The 27,302-nt window shown below is 60.9% G+C and overlaps 1 protein-coding gene across 2 annotated transcripts in view; it reads right to left on the bottom strand.

The window, feature by feature from the left end:
* Window positions 1–27,023, bottom strand: part of ARNT2 (aryl hydrocarbon receptor nuclear translocator 2) — a 72,559-nt gene extending 45,536 nt beyond the window's left edge. Inside the window, exons 1-5 of one of the 2 annotated variants that reach the window (XM_054588398.1) lie at window positions 26,889–27,023; window positions 11,638–11,752; window positions 5,368–5,415; window positions 3,213–3,426; window positions 135–348 (exon numbers count right to left, since the gene is read on the bottom strand). In XM_054588398.1, the coding sequence (XP_054444373.1) occupies window positions 135–348; window positions 3,213–3,426; window positions 5,368–5,415; window positions 11,638–11,752; window positions 26,889–26,919 (622 nt within the window). In that variant the 5' untranslated portion in view covers window positions 26,920–27,023. The remainder of the gene's footprint in view (window positions 1–134; window positions 349–3,212; window positions 3,427–5,367; window positions 5,416–11,637; window positions 11,753–26,888) is intronic. The other variant, XM_054588393.1, reaches the window with a different exon arrangement.
* Between the last annotated feature and the right edge of the window lie 279 nt (window positions 27,024–27,302).

The following is a 27,302-nucleotide window of genomic DNA, read 5'->3' as shown; positions in this document are numbered from 1 at the left end:
TGCACTAGGATAAATGAAGCCATGGCAAATGTACGCCCTCACCTTGAGGCAGCTTCTACTGACCTGCAGCTTCCTGATCTCTTTGCTGAAAGAAAACGAGGGTCACACAGCTCCTCAGAGGGAGCCACACTGACCTGTCATGGAGTTTTCTGAGGTGCACAGCTGCTCTCTCAGCTTCTCCACGTCGTCGGGGTGCACCTGTTCGTAGAGGGTGCTCCCAAACCACTCCGACTGCGGCTGGTTCAGAACAGGGGTCACGGAGTCAGACACGTAGATCACACGCCCTGTCTCAGCCGCCACGACAAACAGAAACCCGTCGGCCGCTTCCAGGATGAGATGCTTCAGTTCCTGGAAAGGAAAGGCCGTCACTGGGGAAAAGCGCTGGCAAACCCCGGCCAAGTCAGTTTTCCTCTTGGCAACCTTCAGCTTTCATTTAGATACTTGTGGGGATGCACACCGTTCTGGAAACTTTGATTGCTTTTTTTTTTAATTGCAAATGAATTTTTCAAAACGCGCAGAGCTCGTACCAGCCCGAAGACGCAGCTACTTGAAATGCCGGCAGCCCCGTCTTAACTAGTCCTCTCTCAGGGGGAGGTGCAACGCCCAGCTCAGGGGGTGAGAGAACGGGGAGCGATGGCCAGAAGGTGCTGGGCTGTCCCAGGTGTGAATGGCCTCACCTACACATCCAAACTGCAGTCATGTCATTGGAGCAGAAGGAAGGAAGGAAAGGAAAGAGAACGGGAAAGCGAGGTGACAAACAGAAAGGGGCCAAGTGACCCCTCACCCACCGCATGCCACGCGGCCGGGGCACCCCGTCCTTGCACTTCCTGGGCTTTCCGGGCGGAATGCTGGCAGTGGGTGCGCAAGCATCGCCTTACATCTGCACGTCTGTCCAACTGCCAGAACAACTTGACAGCCAACATCTCGCCAGACTCTCCGGGTAATCCCGGGAGGTGGCGGGGCACAGAGCCCTGACCACCTCGCCCTACAGCAAGAAGAGGGGTTCGCACACCCGCCCTGGAGCCACACGGACTCCCCGGGCTTGGGACTGGCAGTGACGGTGGGAAGGAAGCTGCTTGGGGACAGGGAATGGGCCGCAGGAAGCCTTGTCATCGGCCTGAGACATGGAAGGGGCGAAATCAGCCTGGTTAACGTGAGCGTCTTTTCTCTGCGGGGCCCGAAGGCAGCTCCAGAGCAGCTGCCCACCCACGTCATCCTTACATCAGGCCTGGGAGCCCCTTTCTGCTCGTGACGCGGGCTCCGTCCCCGCCGGAACTAACTCTGCCGCATGCATTCGAGCCCGCAGGTGCGCCTCCCGCCGCCTGCCCTGCTCAGGCCCCGGACAACAAAGCCGCCTTCTGGGCCAGCGGTTGGCAAGAGCTCTTGGTGGGAATCCTTCGTTCCAAGGTAATTGTATGCGGAAACCTCTGCGACACAGAACACAGGCCCGCTGCACGTGGCCCTGCCCTAGGTCCATCCCCGAAGATTCGAAAACATGGACCTGCTGGTGAGCGGAACCCGGGGGGCTTCGTGAGGGTCTCCGAGCCCGTGACTGGGTCAGAATTCGGCCGTCCTCTGCCTGGGAACGAGGGCGGAAGTGGCCTCTGACAGAAAAGCCTCTTGTGTCCGTTTCTCCTGCCCCGCATTTCTGCTGAGTGTCCGAGACGCTGACTTCATGCGGAGGACGGGGTCAGCATTTCTATTTTCAGAGTCGGGAAGACCTTCCCAACAGGAAGGGCTGTGGAAATGGAGGAGCGGGGGCGGGGGTTCCGTCCCGCCCAGGCTGCTGGACTGTGGGAAGGGCTTCGGGGACAGGGCCTCACGCTCATCACAGACCCCTCTTTCTCCCCCCCGCCCCCCCCGATTTCTGCCGTCTGGGAGCACGCCACCCTCAGCCAGAGTCCTGTGACTGGATGTCAGAACCAGCCTGGCCTCCATTCTCAGTGAAACCGACAGTGAGGCGGGAGGGCGTGGACTTGGGGGGAAGACACCCCGCTCGGGGCGCGTCCCCTGGGCAGCTGGCGCCCCTGACTTCACGTCCCCGGCGTGCTTTCCCACAGGCGCACGAGGGGGGAGCTGTTCGCGTCCTGAACCGCCAGGCCGCACGTCCTCCCAGCCACGGCCACTGGGTGGCGCCTTCCTGACACCTGTCGGGGGCGCCAGGGGCCACCGGGATGAAGACAAACGAGAACGTCCGCCACAGGACCGGCCCGGGTGCTCGCGCCTCCTCGTCCCGCGCGCCCTTCCGAAGCCTCACTCCGGGCGTGAGCAGGCTCCAGGCACCCGCAGCATAAGCCACTCGCCTCCACACGCCCGCCGTTGCCACCCCCGCCCAGCGCTCCCGGCTCGCAGTTCTCCTCGAGTCACACGCACCCACCGCGGCTTTCTGGGCCCTGCCGCTGTGCACGGCGGCGCTTCCTCCTGCTCTTCCCTGGCGACCGCGTCCCTCTGCCTTGCTGAGCGCTTTCAACCCATGGGCTCCTCTACCCGGCAACGCCCCGAGTCGGGAAGGCACGAGGCTCACCTTCGTCTCCGAGAGGCGCACCCTGCAGCGCACGGCCTGCACCCGCGCGCCCGGCAGCCAGCGCGCAGAGCGAGGACCCGGAACCCGGTCAGTTCCTAAAACACGATCCCACTGGCCCTCACAGGCTCGCTCTTCCCAACTCTCCAGAAGCTAATGCAGCTGTTAAAATACGGCTTTGGGGTCCGACCAGCCTGTGTCAACACTGGGCTCCACCAACCAGCAGCTGACTGGCTTGAGGCCAATTGCCTCAACTTCCTTTACAAAACAGGGATGAATTACAGCGGCGGCTTCCTGGGGCCCGAACAAGGGGTAAACGAAATGACACACAGAAAGGTCTGACTCCAACCAGGCCCGGAGAAAGGCCTGTCACGTGCCGGCGACAATGACCCTTGTCACGTGATTAGCGTGAATGCTACCAAAACTACCACCAGCATGACCACCACACCCCCCTGCGCACAGAACTTCTCCCGGTGTCAGCGTGGCAGGCACCTGGCTCAGATGCTGAACGCCTGAGGGATGCCTTGCCAAGTACACGGGGGACATAACCCCGGAGGATGCAAAGGTGGGACCGGCAGCCCCCGGGAGAGGCCTTCCGGGTGGAGAGTGACGACGGAATGTCTCGAGCGCGTCCCTTCCGCAGCCCGAGCCCCGCTCCCCGACGGCCACCGTGACGAGGGCGGGACGGTACCTGCTCGGTGAGGAAGGAAGGCTTGTAGGCGCCGTCTGTGGACTTGTTCCCCGTGCCCCGCATGGACTTCATGTGCGACACAGCCATGCGCAGGATGGTCAGCTTGTCGGGCTTGCGGGCCAGCGCGCTGCAGGTGGGGACCATGTCGGAGAGCTCGGTGATGTACTGAGTCATCTTGTTCCGCCGGCGCCGCTCAATCTCACTGTGGTTCTCCCTTCCCGGGGGCACGGGGAGAGGGAGAAAGAGGAGAGTCAGAGGGGTTACCAGCTCACAGGGCGAAGCGGCACGTTGGTAACAGCCAGGGCCCGGGGGGCAGGACCAGCTCGTGACGGCCGGGCGCTCGGAGCCCGCCCTGGGCAGCACGGCTCCCCGACACCTGAGCGAGCTTCTGCATCTCACCTCCGTCTCTAAATGTCCTAGAATCGCCCCCCAGGAACCTAGGCACTTGGTCATAAGCATCAAGGATTCACACCCCTCCCCTGGGCAGCAACTGCAGCCCCCCGCAAAGCCGCCGGGCGGGGGCAGCCTCAGGCGCGCGCCCGGCTTGGAGCAGCCCTGAGGCACGTGCTGACCGGCGGGCTCTGTGGGCTGGGGTCCGGCGGCCCCGGCTCATACCACCTCAACATATAGGAAGCCGGTTCGTCTTTCTCTTCTTTTTAACGTGTGGTGGAAAGACAGAAGCTGAGGTCTGAACTCTGGCACTCGAGAGCCCGGGGTTCATCGATGGGGCCTAACACATGGGCTCCTCGTCACCCTGCCTGGTTATTTCGTCACTGACACGGACCTTCAACGTCGAACACATCCGCTGCTCACGTCTTTTCCTCTTTTTGTTCCGAGGCTCCAGGAGCCATTGCTCCCTGAGCCACCGGGGCGCGGGACGGTATCGCAAGGGGAATTCTGACCCAGGGGAATCAAAGGCGTTGTTTCCTCGCAAAAGGGAGGCCGCGGGGGGCGGGGGCCCTTGGGGTGTGCAGCGGGCGCCCTCATTTCCGAGAAGAAAGTGCCCTGCCCGGGGAACGGCTGGCCGTCCCAGCCGGGGTCCTGCCTGCACCACGGGAAAAGCAGTGCGCACTTTGGTTGTTTCCGTCACGTCTTGTTTGGGCTGGAAACTCGAGCGTCATCAGGGGTCAACTGCCGTCCGTCCCCCGTCCTGCCTCCCCCGGAGCCGCAGCAGGAGGCGAGAGGGAACGGTCTCAGGTGTGTGTCCAGGGACGTCCGCCGTGGGTGGGAGACCCCAGGGCACCCCGGGACTGCACTGCGGGGCAAGCTCCGCTCGGACTCGGGGAGCGTGAGCTCCATCCACAACCACAGCACGGGTGGAAGGGAGCACAGCCTAAGGCGGCTGCCACGGGACGAGCCAGCTGGGACGCCAGTGGGCCCGGGGCTCTGCCCGGACACCGTTCCACCATTCTTCTAAAAATGTTTAGAAAACAGCCGAGGCCATCCCCCGACCTGTGCGCGTGGATGCCGGCGGAGGGTACCTGTCAGCCGGGGCAGGCGTCCACGGTCAGCCACAACCAAGAGTTAGGGCACTGTGAGGGCAGGTGCGGACGAACGTCCAGGCAGGTGCTCCCGTAGGTCACGGGAGCACAGGCGGGAATTTTGCTGAGATTGACAAAACAGTCAGGGCCTTTCTCTCAACAGCCAAACTCCTGACTACAGCCTACAAACCCAGAAAAGTTTCAAAAGACGAGCGAGCCGCGGGGCCAGGCCACCCTCGCCTTCTGCACGAAGCACACGGGCCACCGCCGGCACCTGGGAGCCAGTCCCCTGCCTGCGGGGTGGTCTGCGCTCCGGCCGCCCAGGTTTCTTACATTTCTCCTCGTTTTACGTGGCAGAAAAAGAAGCCTCGTCTTGACCGTTTATCGAACCCTGAACTCTAGGCCCGTCTTTTAAAAAGAAATCCATTAACGTGGGCAGTCACGGTTTCAGAAACGCCAGGAGAGTCACCACCTTCTTCCTTAACCGTCAGCAGCCTAGGCTGGGATGTGGGAGGGCTGCCGCTAGTTTCCTGTCGCTGGGCACAGAACGGGGGACAAGCGTGGGGGTCAAAGGGCAGGCAGTAGCTTTGTCGGTGACAAGAGACCGTCTGTCCCAGGCGGGGGATGGCTGGCTACAGGCTCCTTTAAGTCTAAGGAACATAAAGTGAACTCACCTTGAAAATTTGCTGGGACCTTCCCCATCTTCATCATCAAAGTCCATTCTGAAAAGTCAAGGGCAGGCGTGAGCATCATTGCACAGAGGACCTGTCACTGGTCACAGGAACCGCGGGCACAGGGGGCCGTCCGGCCGTCCCCACCCCTGGCAGAGCGGGAAGCAGCGACTCCACACAGTCATCAAACAGGGTCAGGAAAGGTTGCGGCCGAATGACAGGTCTTCCCTTCCCCCGGGCGGCAGCACCGTGACAGGGCTGGGACATCCGCTGCCGCGGGTCCCTCCGGCCAAGCGAAGGGTCCCCACTCCTCGCCTCCCCACAACATGGGGACACCGCTCCCCACTCCCATCACCGGTCCCGCAGGGAGACTTCCTTTTTTACTTTATTTTGGGACATGTTAACAGAGTAAAACAAGCTCAAGGAGGCTTGAAAACAGGAAGCTGTAAAGGCGACGAGGGGGTGCTGAGGAGAACAAGACCCACCGCTGCTTGCGCTACGGGAGGCCTCCGCTGGTCTGGGGGAATCCACGTGAAAAGGACACTTCAGGCCATCCCGCGCGGAAGCGCGGGCCCAGATAAATGGATGCGGAAGGAGAGACGGCCGCGCGGAGCCTCAGCGCTCGGCGAGGCTCTCTGCTTGTTGAAACTCACTAAACAAACACTCACATCCCGACTTTGCTGGGCCTCTCAGTATAAACATAAAACAAAAAGTCTTGATAGATATTTGTTTAAATGATATCCCAAGCTGTCCTCAAGGATCCAGGCCTCTCTGATACCCGCGGCGTCACTGCCGGGAATGTCCGGGCAGAGGGGTGCTGAGTGCACAGGGCACGCGGAACCTTCGGGAGCAAAAGGAGAGCTGGTTCCGATGTCTTGGCTCTGGGGACATCCAGGGCGGGGGGCTCCCTGGGAGAGAGTGCCTCGGAGCCGCCACGCTCCCCACCCTGCTCTTGGCGCGCCTGAGGGGCCGAGTGAGGCACCGTCCCCAGGGATCCCGAGCCGCGGGGAGGCCGGCAGCCCGGCAGCCAGGGCCGAGCGGGACCTCGTCAGCAGGGAACGGAGTGTGTGTGAAAGACCACAGCTCGGCTCACAGGGACGTGGTCCCCACCCCGGGCCTGAGGGCGGGGCTCCGCGGGTCAGGGTGACATCAGGAGGCCCAGGACAGCCGGGCCACCAGGAAACGGCCGAGCCGCCCTGTCCCGGCGCACCCCCAGCGAGAGGTATTCTCTAGGCTTTGGGGTAACTCGGGGACATGGAGACCAGCACTAGGCCGGGCAGAGGAGCACGTTCTTCTTTAAAATGGCGCCCTGAGATGCCCAGGCCGGGTGGCTCAGTCGGAGGGAGCGTCGTCCCGCACACTGAGTGGCTGCGGGTCCGACGCCCGGTCAGGGCACATGCAGGGGAAGGGGCAGCCGACTGTGTCCCTTCCTTCTGTCGGTGTTTTTCTTTCTCTCTCCCTTCCTCTCTCTCTAGAAATCAACAAACGTATCCACGGGCGAGGATTAAAAATACTTAAATAAAACGGTATCGCGGGCTTGCTTTTTGTGTGTGTGTGCATTTGTGGCCACAGTTCGCATCTGGGCCTCGGTCTCCCCGGGAGGCCTGATGGGACCCCTGACTTCCCGACGCGAGGGCCGCCCAGGCTGCTGGGGATAAAGGGGGCAAAGGAGTCAGACACCGGGAGTGAGGCCGTCAGGCACAGTCCCCCAAGAACCAGCGCAGGGGGAAACGGAGGCAGGGAACAGCGAACGGAAGGCCACAGACCCGCCACCGGGAGGGACGGACACGCCCCTGCCCACACGGTGGGGCCATCCACGCACCAGCCAGCAGCTGCAGGGAGTCTGTCCCAGGAAAAGGAGGCCCTCACGTGCGCAACTGGCTAAGTGAAGCAAAGCCACTGCTGCTCTGCACGGTGACTTAGCCGCCACCGCAGCTTTGCGGAAGGTTAGCATCTGGGAGGCACCCCTGGGTTCTGCGCAGACACGGGGCCACACTGCCACCTGGTGTTCATCTGGGAACGAGCATGCCGGTTCCCTAAGCCCCGCCAAACACATTTCAGGGTTTAGGACAGAGATCACCTTTCCAAAACTCCGGTGGCTGAGCCAGCCCGCATGTGGCTGTGGGAGGCGCAGGAGCCTTTAAGGCACCTTTTCGCTCTCGCCGAGAGGAGCGGGACGGCCAGCCCTCCCTCGGCCTGCATGGCCTTTCGGGGGATTTCGGGGGTCCAACCATCCTCGTGCTCCCAGACGGAGAGGATTCCTGGGTGACAGGACCCCCGTGCTCAAGCTGGGGAGGTCCCGGGCCCACCGGGAGAGCTGGTCACCCTCGTTTTCGTAAAGACATCTCTGTCCTTTGCCCGGACAGCCGTGGAGCAGACAAGTTGGGGAGCGAGAGCCACCGTGTGACCGTGACCCCCACGGGGCCCGGACCTGGGCGAGGTCCGCACCGTCGAGCAGACGGCGCGAGAAAGGGATGGTGCCCAGGGTTCCTCGAGGCCTCTGGGAGCCCGGGAACCAGGATTTGTCTACAAAAAAATAAGGGACCGCGAGGCTGTTGCCTCTCCACCTGTGCGTGTGATCACACAGGGGCAGCAATCAGGTTTAGTCTCTGGAACGGCGTGACGCGGGGTGCACCCAGGGGAGACATCAGGACACTGACGGCTGTTCCCGTCCTCAGGGTGACCCACAGGGCTCACTGCTAACGGCAACATAGGGACAAATGCAGGGCAGAGCAGCACTGGCCCAGACAGCCTGCGGGTCTCTGTCGCCACCTTAGGAAGGACTCCGCGAGCTACAGGCCTGCCTCTCCCGCTGCGAAAACTCTGACCTCAATCACCCTTTGTCTTAAGACGCCTTTCATTGCCTCTACTGCGCTGAAGCATCTGGATATAAAGGAGAGAAACCAAAACAGGACTTCCAAGTGCTACTGAGTTCACTCTGAAGAATTCGGTACGAGGAGGGGATGATGAGAGGCGCCTCCAAAACGCGGGCGGCAGGCGCCAGCGCACTCTCCCGCCCGCCGGCCCAGGTTCTCACCTCGCTCAGGAGCCACGGGCGGCATTTATTTCCGAGCCTGTCCCTGGTGAAGAGCGAGGGGTATGGGTCTCCCCGGCAGGGACTGTGCCATAATAACGCTTCATCAAATAGGAGCCACCAGGCACAATTCACTTATGCTCTCGGCACAGGCTGGGCCAATAGGGCTGGTCCCAGAAGGGCAGCCACGGAGCCACCCTGAGGCGTCCTCAAACCAAGCTGATATGACACCGGTGCCAGCAAATGCTCTTCCTTCAGACCTGGACCAGGCGCAGTCCCTTGATGCCAGGGCCCAAGCGCTACACTACCGGGGGCCTCAGCGGCTCCGAGCGCACCCCACCCCTCTCCACCCTGTTGCTGAGACCAGGCAGGCCTCTGCAAAAACACAGTTCAGGTGACTGGCTTCACCTCTTGTCTCCCACATGTGGAATCACTTTCCCAAGAATCTGGAAATTCTGAACCTTCCCCTTGGGTCCCCCTGGCTGGCAGCGCACACGCCGGCTGGGACGCTGCCGGGGAGGGAAGGGAGAGCGTTCAGCCCGAAGCACCCGCAGCGCTGGGCGAGGCGTGTGCCCGCAGAAGCCCAAACCCAAAGGGTCCGCGCCACTCGGCTTGAAACGCTAGGGCGGGATGGGTGGGTACCCCGGGAATTTGGGACCCTTCCCTCCACCAGGATGACAGGTCCGGCTGGGAGAACCAGGCCAGGAGCAGGGGCCGGAAGGAGGCCCTTGCCTGCTGCCTTGTCCCCGTCCAACCAGCCCACCCCCGTGTCTCTCCAACTGCGCCCACACTCTCAGAGCGGAGGAGGCGGAAGAACACCACTGCCCAGCACGCCAGAGGGTGGGACCTGCTGCGGGGCCACCTGAGCCCCCAGCTGAGGGCGCAGCCCGTGCTCCGAGGAGTGTGCCAAGCTCTACAGCAGCAGGGGCCTCAGTCGCAGGATTTCAGCAAAACGTGCAGAAATATCAGCTTCGAGAATTACTATGGAGACAGCCCTGGAAAAAGGGAGACTTTTCTTAGACGCCGAGGAGACGTCCCCGCCTCACTGGGGCTCGGCAGAAGGGACCGGGCTGGACAGCCCCCTGCTCTGCCAGGGAAAGGAAGCGGGCGCCTGGGCCCCGAGAATGCGGACGGCCGAGGACGAGCCCCCTCCGCGCCGGAGGTCAGCACGGGGGCCTCCGTCCAGAGTGCGCGCGCCCCGCTTCTCCTTGCCGGGGGCTGCGTCCTCAGCGGCTCCTCGCCCCCTTGGACCTCTCGTCTCCTTTCTCTCTCTCGGCGTTCTGCTCCCTGGGCCCCGCCTCGGCCGCTCCGGTCCCTCCGCAGCCGGTGTCACGCCGTGATCGGTGCCGACAGGGACAGCGGGGGGCGCTTGGCAGAAAGAAGGCCGAGCCCACCGCCCGTCCAGCCATCAGCTCGGGAGCAAGCAGCAGTCAGGGTCTGGACGCCAGGCGGGGGTCAGGACCTCGGAGGCCAGGCGGGAAGCGGCCTCGCCCCTGCAGCTGCGCCCTGAGCCGGGCACGGACCGGACACGCACCGGACACGCCTGCAGGAGGGAGGGCGGCAGCTCCTCGCCCTGGCCGTCCCCGCCTGCGCTCGGCCCCGGCCCACCCTTCCGCCCTCCCTGAACAGCCCGTGCTGGCCTCCTGTCCAAGAGAACTGGGCACTCCCGGGGGCTCTGTCTCCTGGGGACGGGTGGCAGCGAGAGGGCACAAACATTTAAAACGAGTTTAACAGACCTGGAATCTTTTTTAAAAATTAGTCACTTGATATGTTGACAGCAACCCCAGCCCAGTGAGCAGGGGCTGCTGGTTAGTTGGAACGGCCGCGCCTGGGTCGGCGCCGGGGCCGCAGGCCGCTCTCAGGGCACAGCCGGTCTGAGGACCTGCCCCCGGCACCCACCCTGCTCATCACAGCTCTGCTGCCCGCCCCCCCCCCAACCCCGCCAGGAGACAAGGGCAGTGGCGGGTGGGGACCAGGCTGCCGCAGCACATGGGTAGGAGCCCGCGGGTGCAGGAAAGCTGGTGAGGCCACAGAGCGCGCCGCCTCAGCCTTGCCGGCTCTCCCGGGAAACACCGAAGCCGCGGGTCGTCCTCTGAGGACCGCACGAGGCCCACGGCACGTTGTCTTACAGCCTGAAGTTGTAACGCTGAATCCGAATGTGCGTTTCATCCTAACCCACTCCCTTCCCGGTCTTCACACACAGCACCCGTACGCCTGCCCACCCGGCAGGCCTTGCACCCGACAGGTGTCTTCTGCTGACACTGCGGCGCGGGGAGGCTGTGCTCTCGGCAATTGCATTGGCCCCGGCGGGTGCGGCTCAGCGGACTGATCACCGGTCTGCGAACCAAAGGGTCGCTGCTCCGATTCCCCGTCAGGGCACCGGCCTGGGTCGCAGGCCGGGTCCCCAGTCGGGGACATGTGAGAGGCAACCACACATGGATGCTTCTCTCCCTTTCTCTCTCCCTTCCCCTTTCTCTAAAAATAAGTCGGTAAAACATTTAAAAATAAAAAAGAAAACAAAATTGCATTAATAGGAAAAACCGATCCCACTTCAAGGGAAACTCTGTGTACCGACTTTTTCACTGAAAATAACGTCGACTCAATGAGGGACAGGGGCTGGCTCACTGCCTGGGCCTGCAAGTGTCCGCTGCGCTTTTCCCGCAGGGCCTTCAGTCTGAGCTCTAAGACAGGGCTCCCTGGAGTAGATGCGCCTTGGGTTTCACCGGTGCAAGAGAGGCGACCTCTCTGGCGCTGCCAGGATCTACCATGTTATCAGTGCTACCCGCAGAGCGGCACACCGTGCAGGCCGCCCGGCCTTCAGGGGCCCGGATGCTGCAAGGAGCGGTTCCTGCACACACCCCAGCAAAGACCGGCCCCCCAAGGGAAGGACAGCTGGCACCAGGGAGCCCCTGCGGCCAATGCGGCGGGCGGGAGTTCAGGGGGCGCCCAGGGCCCCTCCCTCGGAGCGATGGCCTGAGCAAGGCCCAGGACCGCAGGGTTCATGCTCCCCACAGAGACGAGCAAACAGAAGTCCCCAGCAGGGCGCCGAAGCCCAGAACACTGAGAGCCCCGTCACATGCACAGTCCGAGGTCTTGCAAAAGCTAAACAGGAAGCGAACCGCTGGGCTTTTATTCTCCGGGACAGGGAGGGACAGCGAGGGACAGCGTTTCCCTGACAGGTCAAGAGTGTCGCGCAGCGCGCAGGAAGCCCAGGCCCAGGGAATGCTGAGATGGCTTACCCAGAGCGCCGCTTTCCGCCGCGGGCCGGCACGGCCCCCGCCATCCTCACCTGTCCAGAGGCCGCCATGGGCGCCACGGGCAACGTCACCGAGCCGGGGATGTCTGAGGCCATCTCTGGAAGTCAGCAAAAACGAGAGCATTTGTCAATCCCAGAAAAACACGAAAGCTGGCCGATGGCACCAAAAGCACCCCCCGGGAGGAGAGCCCAAGGCCGGGTCCTGGGGCTGCCCTGACGCCGCCACTTGGGTGACTCAGTGGGTCCTTCTCGTCTGGGCGCTGCCTCTCCTCTGGACAAGGGTCTCCCACGCAGTGCACCCGTATCCAGTTCGGGTGGCTAAGAAGAGTTAGCACAGCTTAGCGGCTCTGGCGAGGACCTCCTGTGTCCCGGTTGCCTGGGGGCAGGTAAGACGTCCAGGAATCCAGGCACAGGAAAGAGCCCGCCTGGTAGCAACCTGGTAACCCCAACGGGCAAACCCACCGAGAGCCATGGGTCGGGCCCTGCGGCAGCGTCCGCAGGTGCCCTGCCCTCACCCTGGGCATTTGTATGCAAGCAGAAAGGCCGCTGCCCGCCCTGAAACTGGACTCAGAATTCTGAGGACAGAGCTCTCACGGCCCCCACATTCTCGAGGTGGAGAGGGAGGTCCAGGGGCCGCAACAGCGTCACCAGGCCACGCGGCGAGCCGGCGGTGACAGCCAGGAGTAACGCCGCAGATTTAAAAAATGCGACAGTGCCTCTCCTGGGCACCACTATCTCATCTTCTGTTTCTCACAAGCTGGACACATCCATCGAGGCCACGGCAGCCGAGGCACCCCGAACGCCAGCACCACCACAGTCTGCAAGCCCCCACTTCCCACTTCAGCGAGGGCTCCTGGACTCGGGCAGCCCTGCTCAGGCCAGGGAAAGACGAGGCCTGTCCTCAAACGGCCTCTCGGGTCTGGTCATTGTCCTTGGGAGTGACGGCTCCTGTGCCGGCCCCCCCGGCTCAGCTCTCACCCGGGGCAGAAGGGAAGCGACAGCCGCAAGGGAGCTTTTGAAAGAGGCGGCGCGGAGAGCGGGCGCGCACACGGGCACAGTTCTGCCCTCTGCCCCCTCCGGGCACCGGGGGAGGCGCTGACGCCGGCCCACAGCTGCGCCCGAAGAGATCATGTTCATCAAAGTCATTCTAAGGTCATCTGCACTATCCGCCTTGAAACTTTCTGAAGAACTTTACAATGCTAATAAAATCTCAATTTAGCTACTCCGTGATGTTCCCGAAAATTTGAGAGCAACCACAGTTGGTTTGTTGTTGGTTTTTTTTTTTTTTAACCAATGTACACATTAAAAAATTATTCAAGAGAAAAAAACCCTCCTTGAAGCAATCCTCTCCCCTGTAGACAATTACTGTGCTGGACAGCTAGACCGCGTACCCTGATCAGCAGCTTCCTGCTGATCAGAAATCTGTATTTTTTCCCGAAATGGAGGCTAAAGCATGTTAGGTTCATTACGTCCCTGAAAGCCACCGCTCCCCTAGTCCCACAGAACATCAGACCCTCAAGATTCTACAAGGAGAGGGTTTTGTGGCCAACAAGTTATTGCCCTTCTTGGAGAAGCCAACCTCCCATTCGACACATCCTGAGAAATCTCGATAAGGAAGCAACTTGAACCCTGATTAACCCGGCACATCGCCAAGGTCCTATGTGTGGGAGCGTGTGGCATTACTATCCGCACGGCTCCTGTGCCATGCGACACGCTGGTGTAGTTTACAGCCGCTACCTCACGCCTGCCTTTGAGTTCAGGAGAGTTGAGGCGGGAAGAGCTGAGTCATGAACGCGAACCTGCGAAGGCCCCCCCGCCCCCCGCCCTGCCCCACCTGCCCGCCGGCTCAGAACGGGGCGGGGGCGGGAGGCACTGTGTAATGAGGAAAAAATAACATTCACCCCATTTTGGGGGGGAGCACAAAGAGAGGGGTTGTTTTTTGCAGGATGAGTTATAGAAAGTAAAGCTCCGCAGAGGCCGTGGCTGTGCAGCAGGGTCGAGGGATCCCGGGAGCCCCTCAGAGGAGGAGGGAGGGGGAGGGAAGGTGACGTGACACACGCGGACAATTGCCTGCGTGGACCCCGGGCCCCCCCCCGGCCTCGCTGTCCCATCAGCATCGAACTCTGTCCCCCAGCAAGTGAGCCCAGGGTCCCGCCCCGACCCCGGGGCGGTGGCAGGCTGACCACGTGTGGGCAGGAGAGGCGCTTCGGGGGACAGACGCCAGGGCTTCCCGCGACCCGAAGGCGTGTCCACACCAAGTCCATCGCCCGGCGGGTCCCACGTAGGAGCGGACGCCTGCCGCGGGGGCTGGGTCGGCCGCGCCCCTCAGGCCTCGAGTCTCCTCGCCGCCCCCCGCCCCCGTCTGCCTGGCAACCCTGCGTCAGACGGCGTCCCGCCCCCCCCCCCGGGGGCTCTCCTCACGGGGCTCCCCTCTTGTGAAGGCAAGAGGCCCCTTTTCCGCCCCCGCCCCCGCTGTGGGTGCAGCCCCCGTGGCCCCATCTCGAGCACCCCCTCCTGGTTTCCAGGGGCGACCTGCCCGCCTCACAGGCCCCGCCCAGCCCAGCCCCCCCCGCCCCCCCCCCCCGTTAGAGCGTGCTCCCCTCCACTCTCCTCCGGCCGCTGATCTCAGCCCGGGCTTGGCGCCCACCCCATCTCTGCGCTGATCCCCGAGCCCAGGCACCACCCCCCGCCGTCCCCTCCTGACGGCCTGGGCAGCCACTGCTGCCACTCCCGGGGCCCCCGTGTCTCCCCACATCCACTGTTTCCCCCCCATTCGTTCTCCACGTGGAAGCCGGGCGCAGCCGCTCCGGCCCCTGAGTGTGTCTGCGACGGCTGCTGTCGGCTCCCGGCACGAAGGCGCTCCCTACCACGGTCACACCTCCCGTGTGGCCAGGCCACTGCCCGCCTCGGCAGCGCCGGCCGCACGGTCTCTCCCGCCCCAGGGCCTTTGCACACGCCATGTCCTGTGGCAACAAAGCCCCTTTCCCTCCCTTCGCCCTATTAACGCCGCACGGTCTTTCGGATTCAGCTCAAACACCATTGTCCCAAAGAGGCCTGCCCCTGGCCATCCCCTGCCCCACCACAGGTCGGAGGCTGGCTGGTCCCTGTCACCTGTTCTTATTGTACCTGCACGTCTGCTCTGAATGAAGGCCACGGCCGCCTGGGCGGAAGATGCCACGGCCTGAACGACAGAGCTGAAAAGAGGACACTCAGGAGGAAGAGGATGATGTCAGAGCTGAAAAGGGAAGATTCTAAAGAGCCTGGTCACCTGATCCTCCCACACGGAGGCTGCACGGGGGAAGAGAAACATGGCTGGGCTGGCTGCATGTTAGAGCCGCCACGCCGTGTGCTTCATCCCGGGGACCGCCGTGGGCTGGGGGAGGGGCGTGTCTCCCGTCCTCCCTCCGCGCGTACTCAGGGGGCCGCACGCTCACGGGGGCCTGACGCCGGCTCTGGCTTCGCCCAACGTCACACAGGGTCTCCGTCTACGCTCCAGCTAAGAAATGGGACACCTACTCCAGACATTCCTTCCTCCCCAGAGGTGGCCCTAAGAAAATGGTGGAGGGGGTTTCCATCACAGTCTAACCACGTCAGCAAAGCTCTCCTTTCAGGTCAGGTCCTGCTAGAAAACGGACAGTCAGAGGTGAAAGGACCCCGTCCTGCCTCTGACGGCTTCAGCCTTCAGCGTGATGGGGACACGTAGCTGCGTGATTCCACACGGAGAGTTGACTGCTGTGGGGGAGGCTGGGAACCACCGGCAGCATCCAGGAAGGCTTCCTGGAGGAGGCCGCCCTGTGCTGTCCCAGCAGGGCAGGGCAGGCCTGCATCGCAAGCGTAATTGTGAGGGGGCCCTTTTCCTACATGTGCTCCTTGGACGGCTCCAGAATTGCTGAGCAGACCCTCATGCCTCCTTGTTCACATCCTTCCACCCCCAACAGCAACTCTGCCAGATCTGGAATCATCTGCCACCTCAAACGCCACCCTCCGCCCGGGTCACCTGATCTCTGCTCAGGGCCCCGGATCACCATCAATGACAAAGGCAGAGGTAGACAGAGAGGACTCTGCACGGGGCCTGGGGATGCAGAAACCCCCACCCCAGGAACCTGCTTGACACAAAGTTGCAACAAGGTTTCCAGATGCTCCTAACTGCCCGCACCAGCAGCGTGGCCATGACTCAGAAAGCACACCGGGCTAGAGAGGCAGCGCCCCGCTAGAGCATCTCGCCAGCGCACGCGGACACGCCGAAAGGAATTCCTCCGGCACAGCACAGGCAGCAAAAGCTGGGCGACCCCGAAACTTGAGAGGACTGCACAGGAAAGGAGCACGAGGAAATGAATCCACATTCCGACCCCCCGCACTCTTGCCCGTGAATCCAAATGAGAAAGACAGCCCTTGATCTTCTCATCAGGAAAAAAAAAACCAAAACAAAACCATTAATGACATACGAACTTTCACAATACAATAACATAGGGTATTTTAATGCTTAGTGGAATGTACGAAAAACCAAAAGATTCTCTCTGTGGAAGGGGAGGGGGGAGGCGGCGACCCCAAGAACAGCCTCCTCACGGGTCCTCTCCCTTCGGCAATCCCTCCCACGGAAAGCACATCCCATGTCACAGCCCTACCTTTCCAGGGAGCTCCCACAGAGGCCTTTCTTCCTGTGACGGACACCTTCTCGGGAGGCTCTGCGATCCGCGGAGGAGAAACGCCAGGGGCCTCTGGGCGGAAACAAGCTGCATTTGTATTCCGCTCAGAAAATGTCATCCCAGATCTGTTTACCTTGACTGTGGACCATGATTCAGCCGTGACAACTGTCTTGCATACTGATCAATGTATGTGCAGCAAAATTTCTACCGTTAACTGCTTAGGCTCTGAAAAATAGGTGACTTAGATTTCTGGTGCAACCCCAAGATGCACTGAAAACACCTCGATTATGGAAACATCTCCGGGGGAGGTCAGAAAGGCTTCCTCCTGGTGTGCAGGGAAGGAAGGCGGGTCTCTCCCCCAAGGCTCCCGCGGGGAGGGACTTCCGTAGCTCCCTGAGCAAAACAACCACGGGGAATCTGCCCCCAGGTCCTTGCTGGGCTCTAAGCAGCTGTGCATCCTCTGTAAGGCTGCCATCATGGGGGTGGGGGGCGGTCTGCACGGCAGGAGGTGGCAGTCACGGGGAGTGGCAGCCAATGGGCCCTGGCGAGGAGGGAGAGGCCAAGGCCTGCCCCCGGCAGCCCGGGCTGCAGGCCGAGCCGCCCCCAGCTGGCCTGGCTTCAGGGGCCTGGGGCCACCTCAGCTAACATTGCGGGCGTAGGCAGAGCTGGGCCCTCGGGCCCCGGTGGGCGTGGGCTGTGCCCTCTGAACCAGAGCCCCCTAGGGCGTTGGCGCCAAGTTCCCACTCACGCCCAAGCCCACCCTGCTGGCGCAAGCCCCAGCACCCCTGCACTGAACTTCACAAAAAGGGTAAGAAACAGGCAGCCGGCAGTTCCAGCAGCAAAAAGGGAGGAGGTCACTGTGGAGGTGACAAATTCGGAGCCACTCGACAAAAGCGACCTCCACACTCGGCCTGGCCCCTCTGTGGGAGATGACAGACGGGTCCACATGTCTAACCACATGGAGGGACGTCCCCTCAGAGCCTGTCTCACGCTTAGTCAAGTCCACCTGCCCGAGACCATCAGAGTGACGCCGGTCTCGTCGGCCGCCCGGAGGACAGGCCGGGCCCCCGGCAGGGAGGCTGTGGCCCACCAGCCCGGGGCTTCAGCAGCAGAAGCCCAGCGGCCCAGCCTCCCAGCAGAAAGTGCCGGGTGTGGTCTGCCGGCGGGCCAGCTAGCCAGGGGCTCGGAGCTAAAGAGTCCAAACGTCACGCTGAGGAGAGCCTGCGGACGAGACAAAACGCCTCTGCTTGAGGGACTCACTGAGGCAGGAGGCAAGCCGACGCTCTTCACCTGCGTGCGCGCCCTTCCTGGGTCAGGGCGAGGCCGGTGCTTGGATCTGCAGAGGCCGCGGCTGGCGGTCAAGGCGTGAAGAGCCAGGAAAAAAAATGAGTGACTCAGAGGCGTACTGACCGTCCAAATACGGCTTGAGGCTGAACAGGAACCAAATAAACAAAAATGTCTCACATGAAGAGAAAAGCTAATAAATTATGGAAAACCCACAGCAATAAAAACCACTCGGCCATTAAATAACATGATTTCAAAGACGAATGTTGCAGGAAAACGCCGAGGGCAAGGGAACAGAGCAGGACACAAAATCTCATGTGCAGACATGTCCTTGTCAGGGGTCTGTCGGAGCTCAGCTTCAGCCCCCCGGGACCGTGCGGCCTCGTCTGGGGGGCAAGCTGTGGGAGGTCTATTTCAAGATCGTTTCTGCTGGTCTTCTACTGTGTGCAAAGGACACCACAAGTAGTTGATTTAAAAACTAAGGAAAAAAAAAAAAAAAAAGCCTTGTCCGGGTGGCTCAGTTCTTTGGAGGGTTGTCTGGTGGACGGAAAGGTTACAGGTTCGATCCCTGGTTGGGGGCTTGTATGGGAGGCAACCAATCGATGTTTTTCTCTCTCCCCACCCCCCACCTTCCTCTCTCTCTAAAATCAATCAACAGCCTGGGCTGCTGTGGCTCAGTGGATTGAGCACCAGCCTATGAACTAAAGGGTTGTTGGTTCGATTCCCAGCCAGGGCACAGGCCTGGGTTGCGGCCAGGCCCCCAGTAGGGGGTGTACAAGAGGGAACTACACATGTTGATGTTTCCCTCTCTCTTTCTCCCTCCCTTTCCCTCTGTCTAAAAATAAATAAATAAAATATTGTAGAAATCAAAATAAATAAAATCAATAAACCTATCCTTGGGTGAGGATTTAAAGAAAATTAAAAATCATTTCTGGCTCCCCGAACCCGTGCTCAGGGACCGTCTGATCACACCAGTCACCTTCATACCTACACTACACGGTACGTCAAGGTCAACTCCCCAAACAAGGCGCGCCACGTGACCACGCTGCTCAAGGCCGAACGCTCCCTCTCCCTTGTAGACGCGCGTTCTGGGTCACTCTCACTGAAAACCTCCTGTAAGCTGGAGACGCCTCAGCTCTCCCAGTCAGACGATCCCTACATGCAAGCGCATTATTGCAGGAGCATCGCGTGTAATGAGCCACAGCCATAGAGCAAAAGCTCTTCATTGTATGTGCAAAACCAATTATTGAGGAGTTTCAAATATCTAAATGTAAAAGGAAATGGAGAAACACTACAAATATTCAGAGAGAATGCAGGAGCCTGCTATCTTTAGGAAGACCATTATAGCCTTTTTGAACCCAAACGTGTAGAGAACCATAAACAAAAACACGGCAGAATAAAACAGAGTATCAGAGTATTTGCAATTAACATCTTGCTGGAATTGTTTGTGATACTGGCCTTCGTCGCAATAACCCACTGGGATTTTTTAAATTAAAAAAAAAAAACAAATTCTGTTGAGGCCATCCATGCATCTTTCCAGATAAAGTCTTAGTGGCAAGTTCTCATGTGTTTACAAGGATGAATTAACAACCAGCTTTTTTGAGTACGTGACCTCAGAAACGCACGGGGGGACCTCCAGGCCTGAGTTGACCATCGTCAGGGCGATGCGGGCCCTTCTCCCCAGACCTCAGGGGGCCCCGCACGGTGCCTGGTACCCGGCAGGCAGAGAGGCGAGAAGGCAGCAGAAGGCGGGTGGCGTTCCGCACCAGGCCGCGCTTCTGGATGGCCCCTGGGAAAGAGCAGGTCCCCTCTCGGGAGAGAAATGAGCCTTCGTCCCCGTCTTCTGCCGGCACCGAGAGGCCCTGAGGTGGGGAGGGAGGCCCAGGGTCACTCCCAGGAGGAACACCCCCCCCTCTTCCGACGACTGCCATCCTTAGCCCCCACCTCTGAGCTGGTGGCATGGTCCCCTCCCCCACCTTGAGCAACTAATTCTCCAGCTTTTCCTTGCTGGAACCTCACCTCCTCCGTCTCTTATTCTATTCTATGAGACGCTGGCAATAACCCACATTTACCCTAAGAAGAAGCACAGATCACAAGAATCTTCTACACCGGCCACAGAAGGCGCTGGGCAACCAGTTGCATTTATTCCTTTTCTCTTTCATCCAAGCGCTCCATACATAGTGTTCTTGTCTTTTTTTAAAAAAAAAATCCTCAGTTCCAAAGGCTACGTAATTCAATCGAGCCTGGGGGACAGATTCAGGAACCTGAATACGGAACAGGACCCTCAGATCACCTGCAGAAACGCTTCTGAAATAGCAACCTTCCTCGAAGACGGTGGGAAAGGAACGTACCCACCGGGGTTTCAGATGAAAACCCAGCCGTGAAGGGAGCCGCCCCTGCAGAAACAGGACAGTGGAAAGAGGACACATTCAGGAAGGGAACGGGCGGCGGTCTCGGCTCTGCCGTCCACCCCACGCCGACAAGCTGGGCCTCCGTCTATCTCCTCATCTGGGACGGGGGCTGCTACGCCCAGCCGTTGGGGAGAGTCAGGGAGTCCGTGGGCCCGGGAGCCCTGAACCAGGTGAGTGAGCTGGCGGTGGACCTGAGGGGTGGTCCTGGGGCCAGCAGCGTCCGCATCACCCGGGAACTCGTCAGAAACGCAAGTCTGACCCCTCTCAACCCTGGGACCAGCCCACCCTCCTGGAGGTTCTGATGCAGCGTGTTTGCGCGGCTCCACTACCTGTGTGAGGGCGCCACCTGGTGGTGAACAGGCCTCACAGGCCTTTCCTCCGCTCGCAGCCTGGTGGTCAGTCTAGACCAGAGGCTGCCTGCCCTTCGGGCCACACAGGCACAGGCTGCGCGGTCCTTTCTAACTGGAGCGCTCCCAGCACAGACTGCTGAGACTGACGAGGGGCCGGCAGGCAACAGACATCTGCTGAATGGACAGATGATGGCAAACGAACGAACCTGACCAAAGAAGGCGCATGTCCTCCCCCCCCCGGGCTGCCCAGTCTGGGGACTCAGCCTGAGGCCCAGCAGGTCCGTTAAAGAGGAAGGAGGTGGGGCCTTTTTAGCTATCGCTGCTAGAAGCCGTCTTGTGATACGTCACTTCGGTGGTGGATTTGATGAAAAATTTAAAAAGCTCAACCCCCGACGTAATCAGGAAGCAACATCAAAAAACAAACAATAAAAAGGAAACAGAGAGATGAAGGGGGTTTCAAGGTACAAACTTCGTCACGGGCATGTGAGTACAGCAGAGGGAACACAGTCGATTATACTGCAGTAACTTTGTGCAGTGACAAGTGGGTATGAGACTTACCGTGCGGACCACAGCGTAAGGTACCTAAACGTCAGGTCCCTGTGGTGTACACCTGAAACTAACATACTCTGTACGTCAACTGTACTTCAATAAAAAGTTTTGACACCAAACGGAGGGATATTTTACAAAATGCCTGGACTACACTTAGCAAAAATGTTAAGGCCATAGAAGGCGGGGCTGGGGCTAGGGCAGGGCAGGGGGGAGGGGGACTGAGTCATTATTCCAGAAATAAAGGAGATTAAAGAAGCTTCACAGCCAAATGCAATCTATAATCCTGGATTGAACCCAGGGCCAGAAAACAAAACAAAAACAAAAATGTAGCCAAAAACTTTTTGTTAGACAATTAAACTTCTGTTTAACAATTGAAGAATGATTGTTAAAACAGGAATAAGGCCTGTGGATCAGATGATACTATGTTATTAATGCTAACCTCCTGGTTTTGGTCATAAGCTGTAGTCATGCAGGGGAATGCACTTTTCCTTAGGAAATGCCCACCGGGGTATTTGGAATTAAAAGGGGCACCGGGTCTTGCACGTGTTCTCCAGTTGCTCAGAGGGAAAAGCTGGAGGCACCAGCAAGGCAGACGTGTCAACATTTGGGGTCTGGGTGGCGGGTCTGCAGACCTTTCTACATTCTTGCCGCTCTTCTCGAAGCCTAAAAGTACTTCAGCATCAAAAGTCACCAAGAACAAAAAAATAACCTTGTGGTGGATGTACCTCTTCTCACCGGTTTATGGTTTGGGGACTCGAAGTCCAACTCATTCCTTCCTTCTATAGACATTTATTCATCACCAGTGATGAGCCAGGCCTTGTTCGAGGTACTGGGGCGGACACAGTGGCCACAAAAAAAAAAAAAAGCCACAGCTCTTGGAGAAACGAAGCGGCCCGGAGGCTTCCCACAAAGCCCAGCCTCGCTGGGACACGTCTTGAGCTCGAGATCCCTTAAATTCACCGTGTCCATGGCCAAGCACATCACGACCGGCCCCGCGTCCCCTCGAACCGCCCCAGAACCCGGACCTCATCAGTGTTGCTGCTGCGCCAGCGCAGCAGCCCCGTGACTGAACCGGGGGCCCTGCCACCCCGCCTGCCATCCACCAGGTGCCATCTATGGGTGGGTGGCGTCGGCTTTCCCTCCTCAACAGCTCAGGGGCCCGTGTGTTTCTCCCCACTTCCACTGTCCCCGCCTGGCCAGCCCCGCTCAGCCGCCGCCTCCCGACACGTCACACCCCTGCTCGACACTTCAATGGCTTCCTGTTGCATTCGGAAACAAAGACTCCTTTCTTCGTAACACTTACTTGAAGGGATGCCCTCATGCACGCACGTGATTGCTTGGTAAATGGCTGACTCCCCAGCCACACAGTGAGTGCCCTGAAAGCAGAAACCACGCCCCTGGCTTTGCACACCGCGCGCGCACACAGCTGGCATTCAATTAATATTTGTTTAATTAGGTGGATAAGCAATTAAAATAATTAACGTCTGGCTTGGGCCAATGAATGGAGAGCGGTGCCATTCACTGCCACAGGGACTGAGGGAGGAGGGCGAGCAGGGGGTGTGGCCGTGCAGACTCTGTGGGCCGCGGGTGGGGAGGGGCGCGGACGCCCGGCAGGCGCTGGAAATGGAGGCCCGAGGCTTGCGGGCTGACTGGAGCTGAAGTGAGCTGCGCCCCGGGCCAGCCCCACCACCTGCCCCCTCGCTCTGCCTGTCAGCAGGGGCTGGTGGGATCTGCCCCGTCTCCCTCTCTGTAGTCATCTGCATGAAGTGGTCCCCGCGGGGCCTGCGTGGAGACGGGCTGAACACGCATGGAGCGGGCCTACTGGGCTCCGCTCTGGGCGCGGCGCCCTTCATCGGGCGGGTAGGCAGGGGTGCTCCGGGAAGGCTGGCCGAACCCGACTGGGAGCCTTTTGGTGTAAAACACTTTCAGAAAAGAAAGAACACAGCTGTGATCCTTGATCACATTCATTCATTTTATTCTTTGGGGAACTTGGAATCCATCAAGCATATCAAATGATGGCAAATGATGCCAGACTATGCCTCATTTCAAACTGCTGATCTGATGGAAACATCAGCGCGGCTCTAAAAATAATTTTTTGAAAAAACCTTGCGGTTCTGTTCTTTTACATTTAAATTAACTTCCGCCACAGATATCATAATTATCTGAAAAGTCTCCTCTTGTTTCCGAAGCCGCCATGTGGTTTCCTTATGCTGCGGTGGTGGTCGCGGGAGTTGCCCCTTCAGTCTCTGCCAGCCCCCACCCCAGAGAGCCCCGGGCCCGCCCACGGCCAGGGCCCCGCGGTGTCCAGGACGGGATGGCCCCGCATGGCAGGGGGCCGCTGCGTGCACCGTGCGGTGTGTGCAGCGCCCCCCTCAGCCTCCGAGATGCCACCGCCACCCCACCTGTGTCGGGTTCTCAGAGGTTCGGTCCCGACTCAGTCAGCGGTCTCCCCAAGATAAGAGAGAACATGCCCTGTGGGTGTAGTTGTGAATAAAAACGCGGGATGTGACTTAACTTGGGGCCTCCTGTTGCCTCCAAGTGTGGACTCAGGCCCCGGGCTGATGTCTGTAAGGGGCACCCTGCCCTCGGTCATTTATCAGCTTCAGTGGCATTTTCCTGAACTGCTGTGAGGGCAATTTGGTGGGCCAGGCAGGAGTGGTCTTACTCAGCAGCCAGAGGGGTGCTGAGGGCCAGTCTGGGTCACTGCAGGGTCCCAAGGAGGGTCTCGTGTCCGAACACATCCCTCCGCCCCTGTGGCCCCACTCGGACCCCAGCAGGCCCTCCGCAGACCTGGCTCCGGGAGGCTCGGGGCCCACCCGCTGAGCTTGGTTTCAGCTCCAGCCGACTCCCCCAGACACCACTCACCCCAGAACAGAGTGCCCCGGGCCCTCACAGCCTGCTCTGCGCCTGCGTCTTTCCTTTGTCACCTGCGAAAGAGCAGCAGGGCTCCCCGGGTCCGAAGCGGCCACACCCGCCCCGGCAGGGAAACCTCCTGGCTTTGTATCTGAAGCAGGAGTAACTGCCGTGACCTGTCCGAGGCCACAAAATGCAGGCACGAAGGCCAGCGTGCTCTCTAAGCCCTGAGGACTGGTACGCCAGGCGGTCTGCTTGGAAATCCGTCCTCAGTCCAAGGAGGGTGTGTGGACCGTAGACAGTGACATTAGGTGTCTGGGACAGTTAGTGGCACCTGTGGGTGGGAAGGCTGTGGGGAAGAGGAACAAAAGAAGATGTCCAGGTGACGCACAATTCCTCACGGCCGCTGGTCTGAACTGGAACCTGATCCCTCATTTTCGGGTCACAAAAGACGAGGTGGCCGTGGCACTGCAGATGCAGGTCCCCTACACACGCCCAGCGAACCCCAACCTCCAGCATTTCACACGCGCGGGAACGCGTACGTCCACCCACAAAGGAGGGGAAACAAGTAACACAGGGACATGGAATAGAATACGCTAGGGGACTCCGCTGTCTAGTCTAGAAGACACAGGCGGTCCCTGTCCAGAGACAATCGAGAAAACCAGCCACTACGACAGTATCAGTGACCAATGCACCTGGAGGGGGGAGGTGTCAGAGGCCACAGGGGAGGGGACCCAGACCCAGGGCCCCATGGCAGACGCCGAGCAGAAGACATCCAGGAGCCAAACCCTTCCTTTGCCAGAGCCCGTTCCTCCCCCAAGGTAGCTGGTGGGATCCTACCCTAAAACCCAACCAGGGGACCTAGAAGGGGCGGATCAGAGTTGCACACCTGGCTCATGTCACCTGAATAGCACGAGAGGGCAACGCCTCCAACCTCCTGTCTCGTCACCTGGACCCCGACTGAAGGGAGCCTGCGGAGCACGGCGGTCAGCCGGGAAAGCGGGACCGAGGGTGGGGTGCGGCGGACAGGGCTCGGCTCTGACCTTTGTACCCTGGGCCCAGAAGAGCCGCAGAAATAAACATCAGTGCCTCCCAGCCCGTGTGCCTGTGTTTACCAAGCTCTTACTCTTTGCAAGGAAACGATCTGGGGAGAGGGGTGAGGCGGGAGGAGCAGCAGGCCTCCTCAGAGCCACCGCACGGAGGCCCCTGGCGACACGCTCGGGCGCCCCGACTGCAGGTGACTCTGAAACCTCCCTCGGGCTCAACCCTAGAGCCGTATCCCTCGAGGCTCCTCCACCTTTTCTCCCAAAGAAGTTAAGAGAGTCACGCCGGGCAAGGACAACACGCCCCACAGGTCTGAGTGTTACCGCAGGGGACTGGCCAGAGAAAAGGCGGTGGACAAGAGGAGAGGGGACACCTCAGAGAATTTCACTGGAGAAGCTGTCACCAAGCTCAAGCTCTCTGGTACTTGTGCCAGCAGAGAAAAGACACGAACATCACTCTCTGCCCATCGGGCCGGGGTTGACCAAGTCTAAAAACTACCCGGCAGCCACGCCATATTTATGCCATAGCTCGCAGGACAGCAAAGCGGACGAAACAGCTCTGAGCAGACAGGGCAGCGTACGTATGGACACATTACATAAACTGCCTCTCGGACTTTATTCCTGTTTCCAAGATAGACCTACATTGGACTAAAATATCTTCATTTAACTTGCTTTACTTTTTCTAACGTCGTAACGCTTAAATCTATCCGTTTGTCACTGATGTTTAAGCTGCTGAACAGGTCAAAATCGCGGTGACGGGGGCGGGCAGACGGGCCCAGCTGTTTTCAGACCAGCCGCTCTCCCTCTCAGGGCTCCGGACGGAGAACCCCGTCTGCCTTGGCGAGGCTCACTGCGTGTGGAGGCTACGGAAGCCTCCTCCTCGGAGCCGTGCAGGCTCCTTGCCTCCGCGCCCCCGTGCCCCGCCTCAGCCCGCGCCCCGAACCGAAGCAGGGCCCCGCCGCTGCTCCTCCGCTGCCCGCGGTGCTGTCCTCTCTTCTCTGCTCCAGGCAGGGCCCCCCAGCTCGGCCCCCTACCTGCCCCCAGCCTTCCTCACCCAAACATGGCTGACAAGTCAGTCCTCCAGAACCGTGGTCCCGGGCCTTCCTGGTCAATACCTGAGGGGGCTCTTCGCGTGGAAGGAGTCTGTCCTTCCTTCCCAGCCCTGTGGGGCCTGGCTGCAGCCACCCAAGTCTGTGGGACCCAGCTGCTCCCTCTTCTATCCCGGGCTCCAAAGCGACACCCAGGCTGGGAGCGGGTCCACCTCCACGTACCTACCCCTTCCCCCTGCAAGTCCCCTCAGCCCTGGCTTCGCGTGTTCACACCCTCGGGTTCTTCCCAGCCGGGCTCCAGCAGATGCGGACTCCAACAGCGCCCTGCAGCCGGAAGGGACCCTTCACTCCCAACCCTCCGGCCACGCTGCGGGCTGGCCTCTGAGTGCCTCTGCGCCCTCCCAGGGCCCTGGCACCAGCCAGGCGTGCCGCGGCCACCGCCCGGCGCCACAAACTCCCGCGCGGCCGGCCCAGGCGACCCCCTCCAGTCCTCGCCGGCTTCGGGCAGTCGGTCCCCCGCACAGGGAGGGCATTTCCCAACTGAAATAGGATTTCCTGGCTATGCTTGCTTAACAGGTGACTCTTCCCACCCACCGGCCCGGGAGCGCTTTCCCTTCTCCAACTCCGGGGGGATGAGCTGTGGCCACAGACCTGTGGATCCCAGGCCAGGAGCCCAGGAGGCCGAGGGCATGACTCGGGCGGCCAGGATGTTGGGTCTGTGCGCATGTAACACGGGGACACGCAGTGGTCCCTTGTGAGGGCGCCCGGGACCAGGTGGGCGGGGAGAGCGGGGCTGTCCTGCTGGGTCCTGGCTCCAAACTTTCCCTCCCCGGGTCCCCGCGCGCGCGAGGACAGAGGCCGAGAGCCCGGGCAGGAAGAAAGGTGGCATTTTCAGAGCGTGAGGGGGTCCTCTGGCCGTGCGGGGTCCAGGTACGCGAGGCCCGGCCGCGCTGAGGACGGGGACGCGATGCCGGAGCCCGGGCTGCGCGTGCTGACAGCCGCCCCACCGCCGCCCGGCCCCGGCTGCGCGCTCCAGGCCCGCTACTTACCCGGAGGGTTGACGGCCGCCGGGGTGGCCATGTCGCGGGGGGACGAGGAGGCCCTGCGCGCGGAGCCCGGGCGAGCGCGGCCGGCGCACCACACAAAGGCCGGCAGCTCCGCGGCCTCGCGCCGCCGCCTCCCCGGGTCCCGCCTTTGTCGCGCGCCGGGGGGCGCGGGTCCGGCCGTAGCACCGCGAGACTTGGAGCCGCGGGCGGTGGGCCCCCCGCGCTGGGGGCAGGGCTGCGGGGAGGCGCAGGTGCTGCGCGCGGGACCACGGCGCCCCCTCGCGCAGGCGCTGCTCAGCCTGCCCCACGCCCGCGCCCGGGGTCCGGCCGGGAAGCGACCGAACGCCGTACCCCGCCCGCGGCCCGCGCGCAGCGTGGGGGGCCGCCCGCGAGGATGCACCGTGTGCGCCGCCCGGC

Source organism: Pteronotus mesoamericanus, unplaced genomic scaffold (genome assembly GCF_021234165.1).
Source record: "Pteronotus mesoamericanus isolate MK-2021 breed Mesoamerican mustached bat unplaced genomic scaffold, CSHL_Meso_final contig_1242, whole genome shotgun sequence".
Classification (NCBI taxonomy): domain Eukaryota; kingdom Metazoa; phylum Chordata; class Mammalia; order Chiroptera; family Mormoopidae; genus Pteronotus; species Pteronotus mesoamericanus.
Note: the sequence above shows the minus strand (reverse complement) of the source record. Positions and strands in the feature narration are given on the sequence as shown.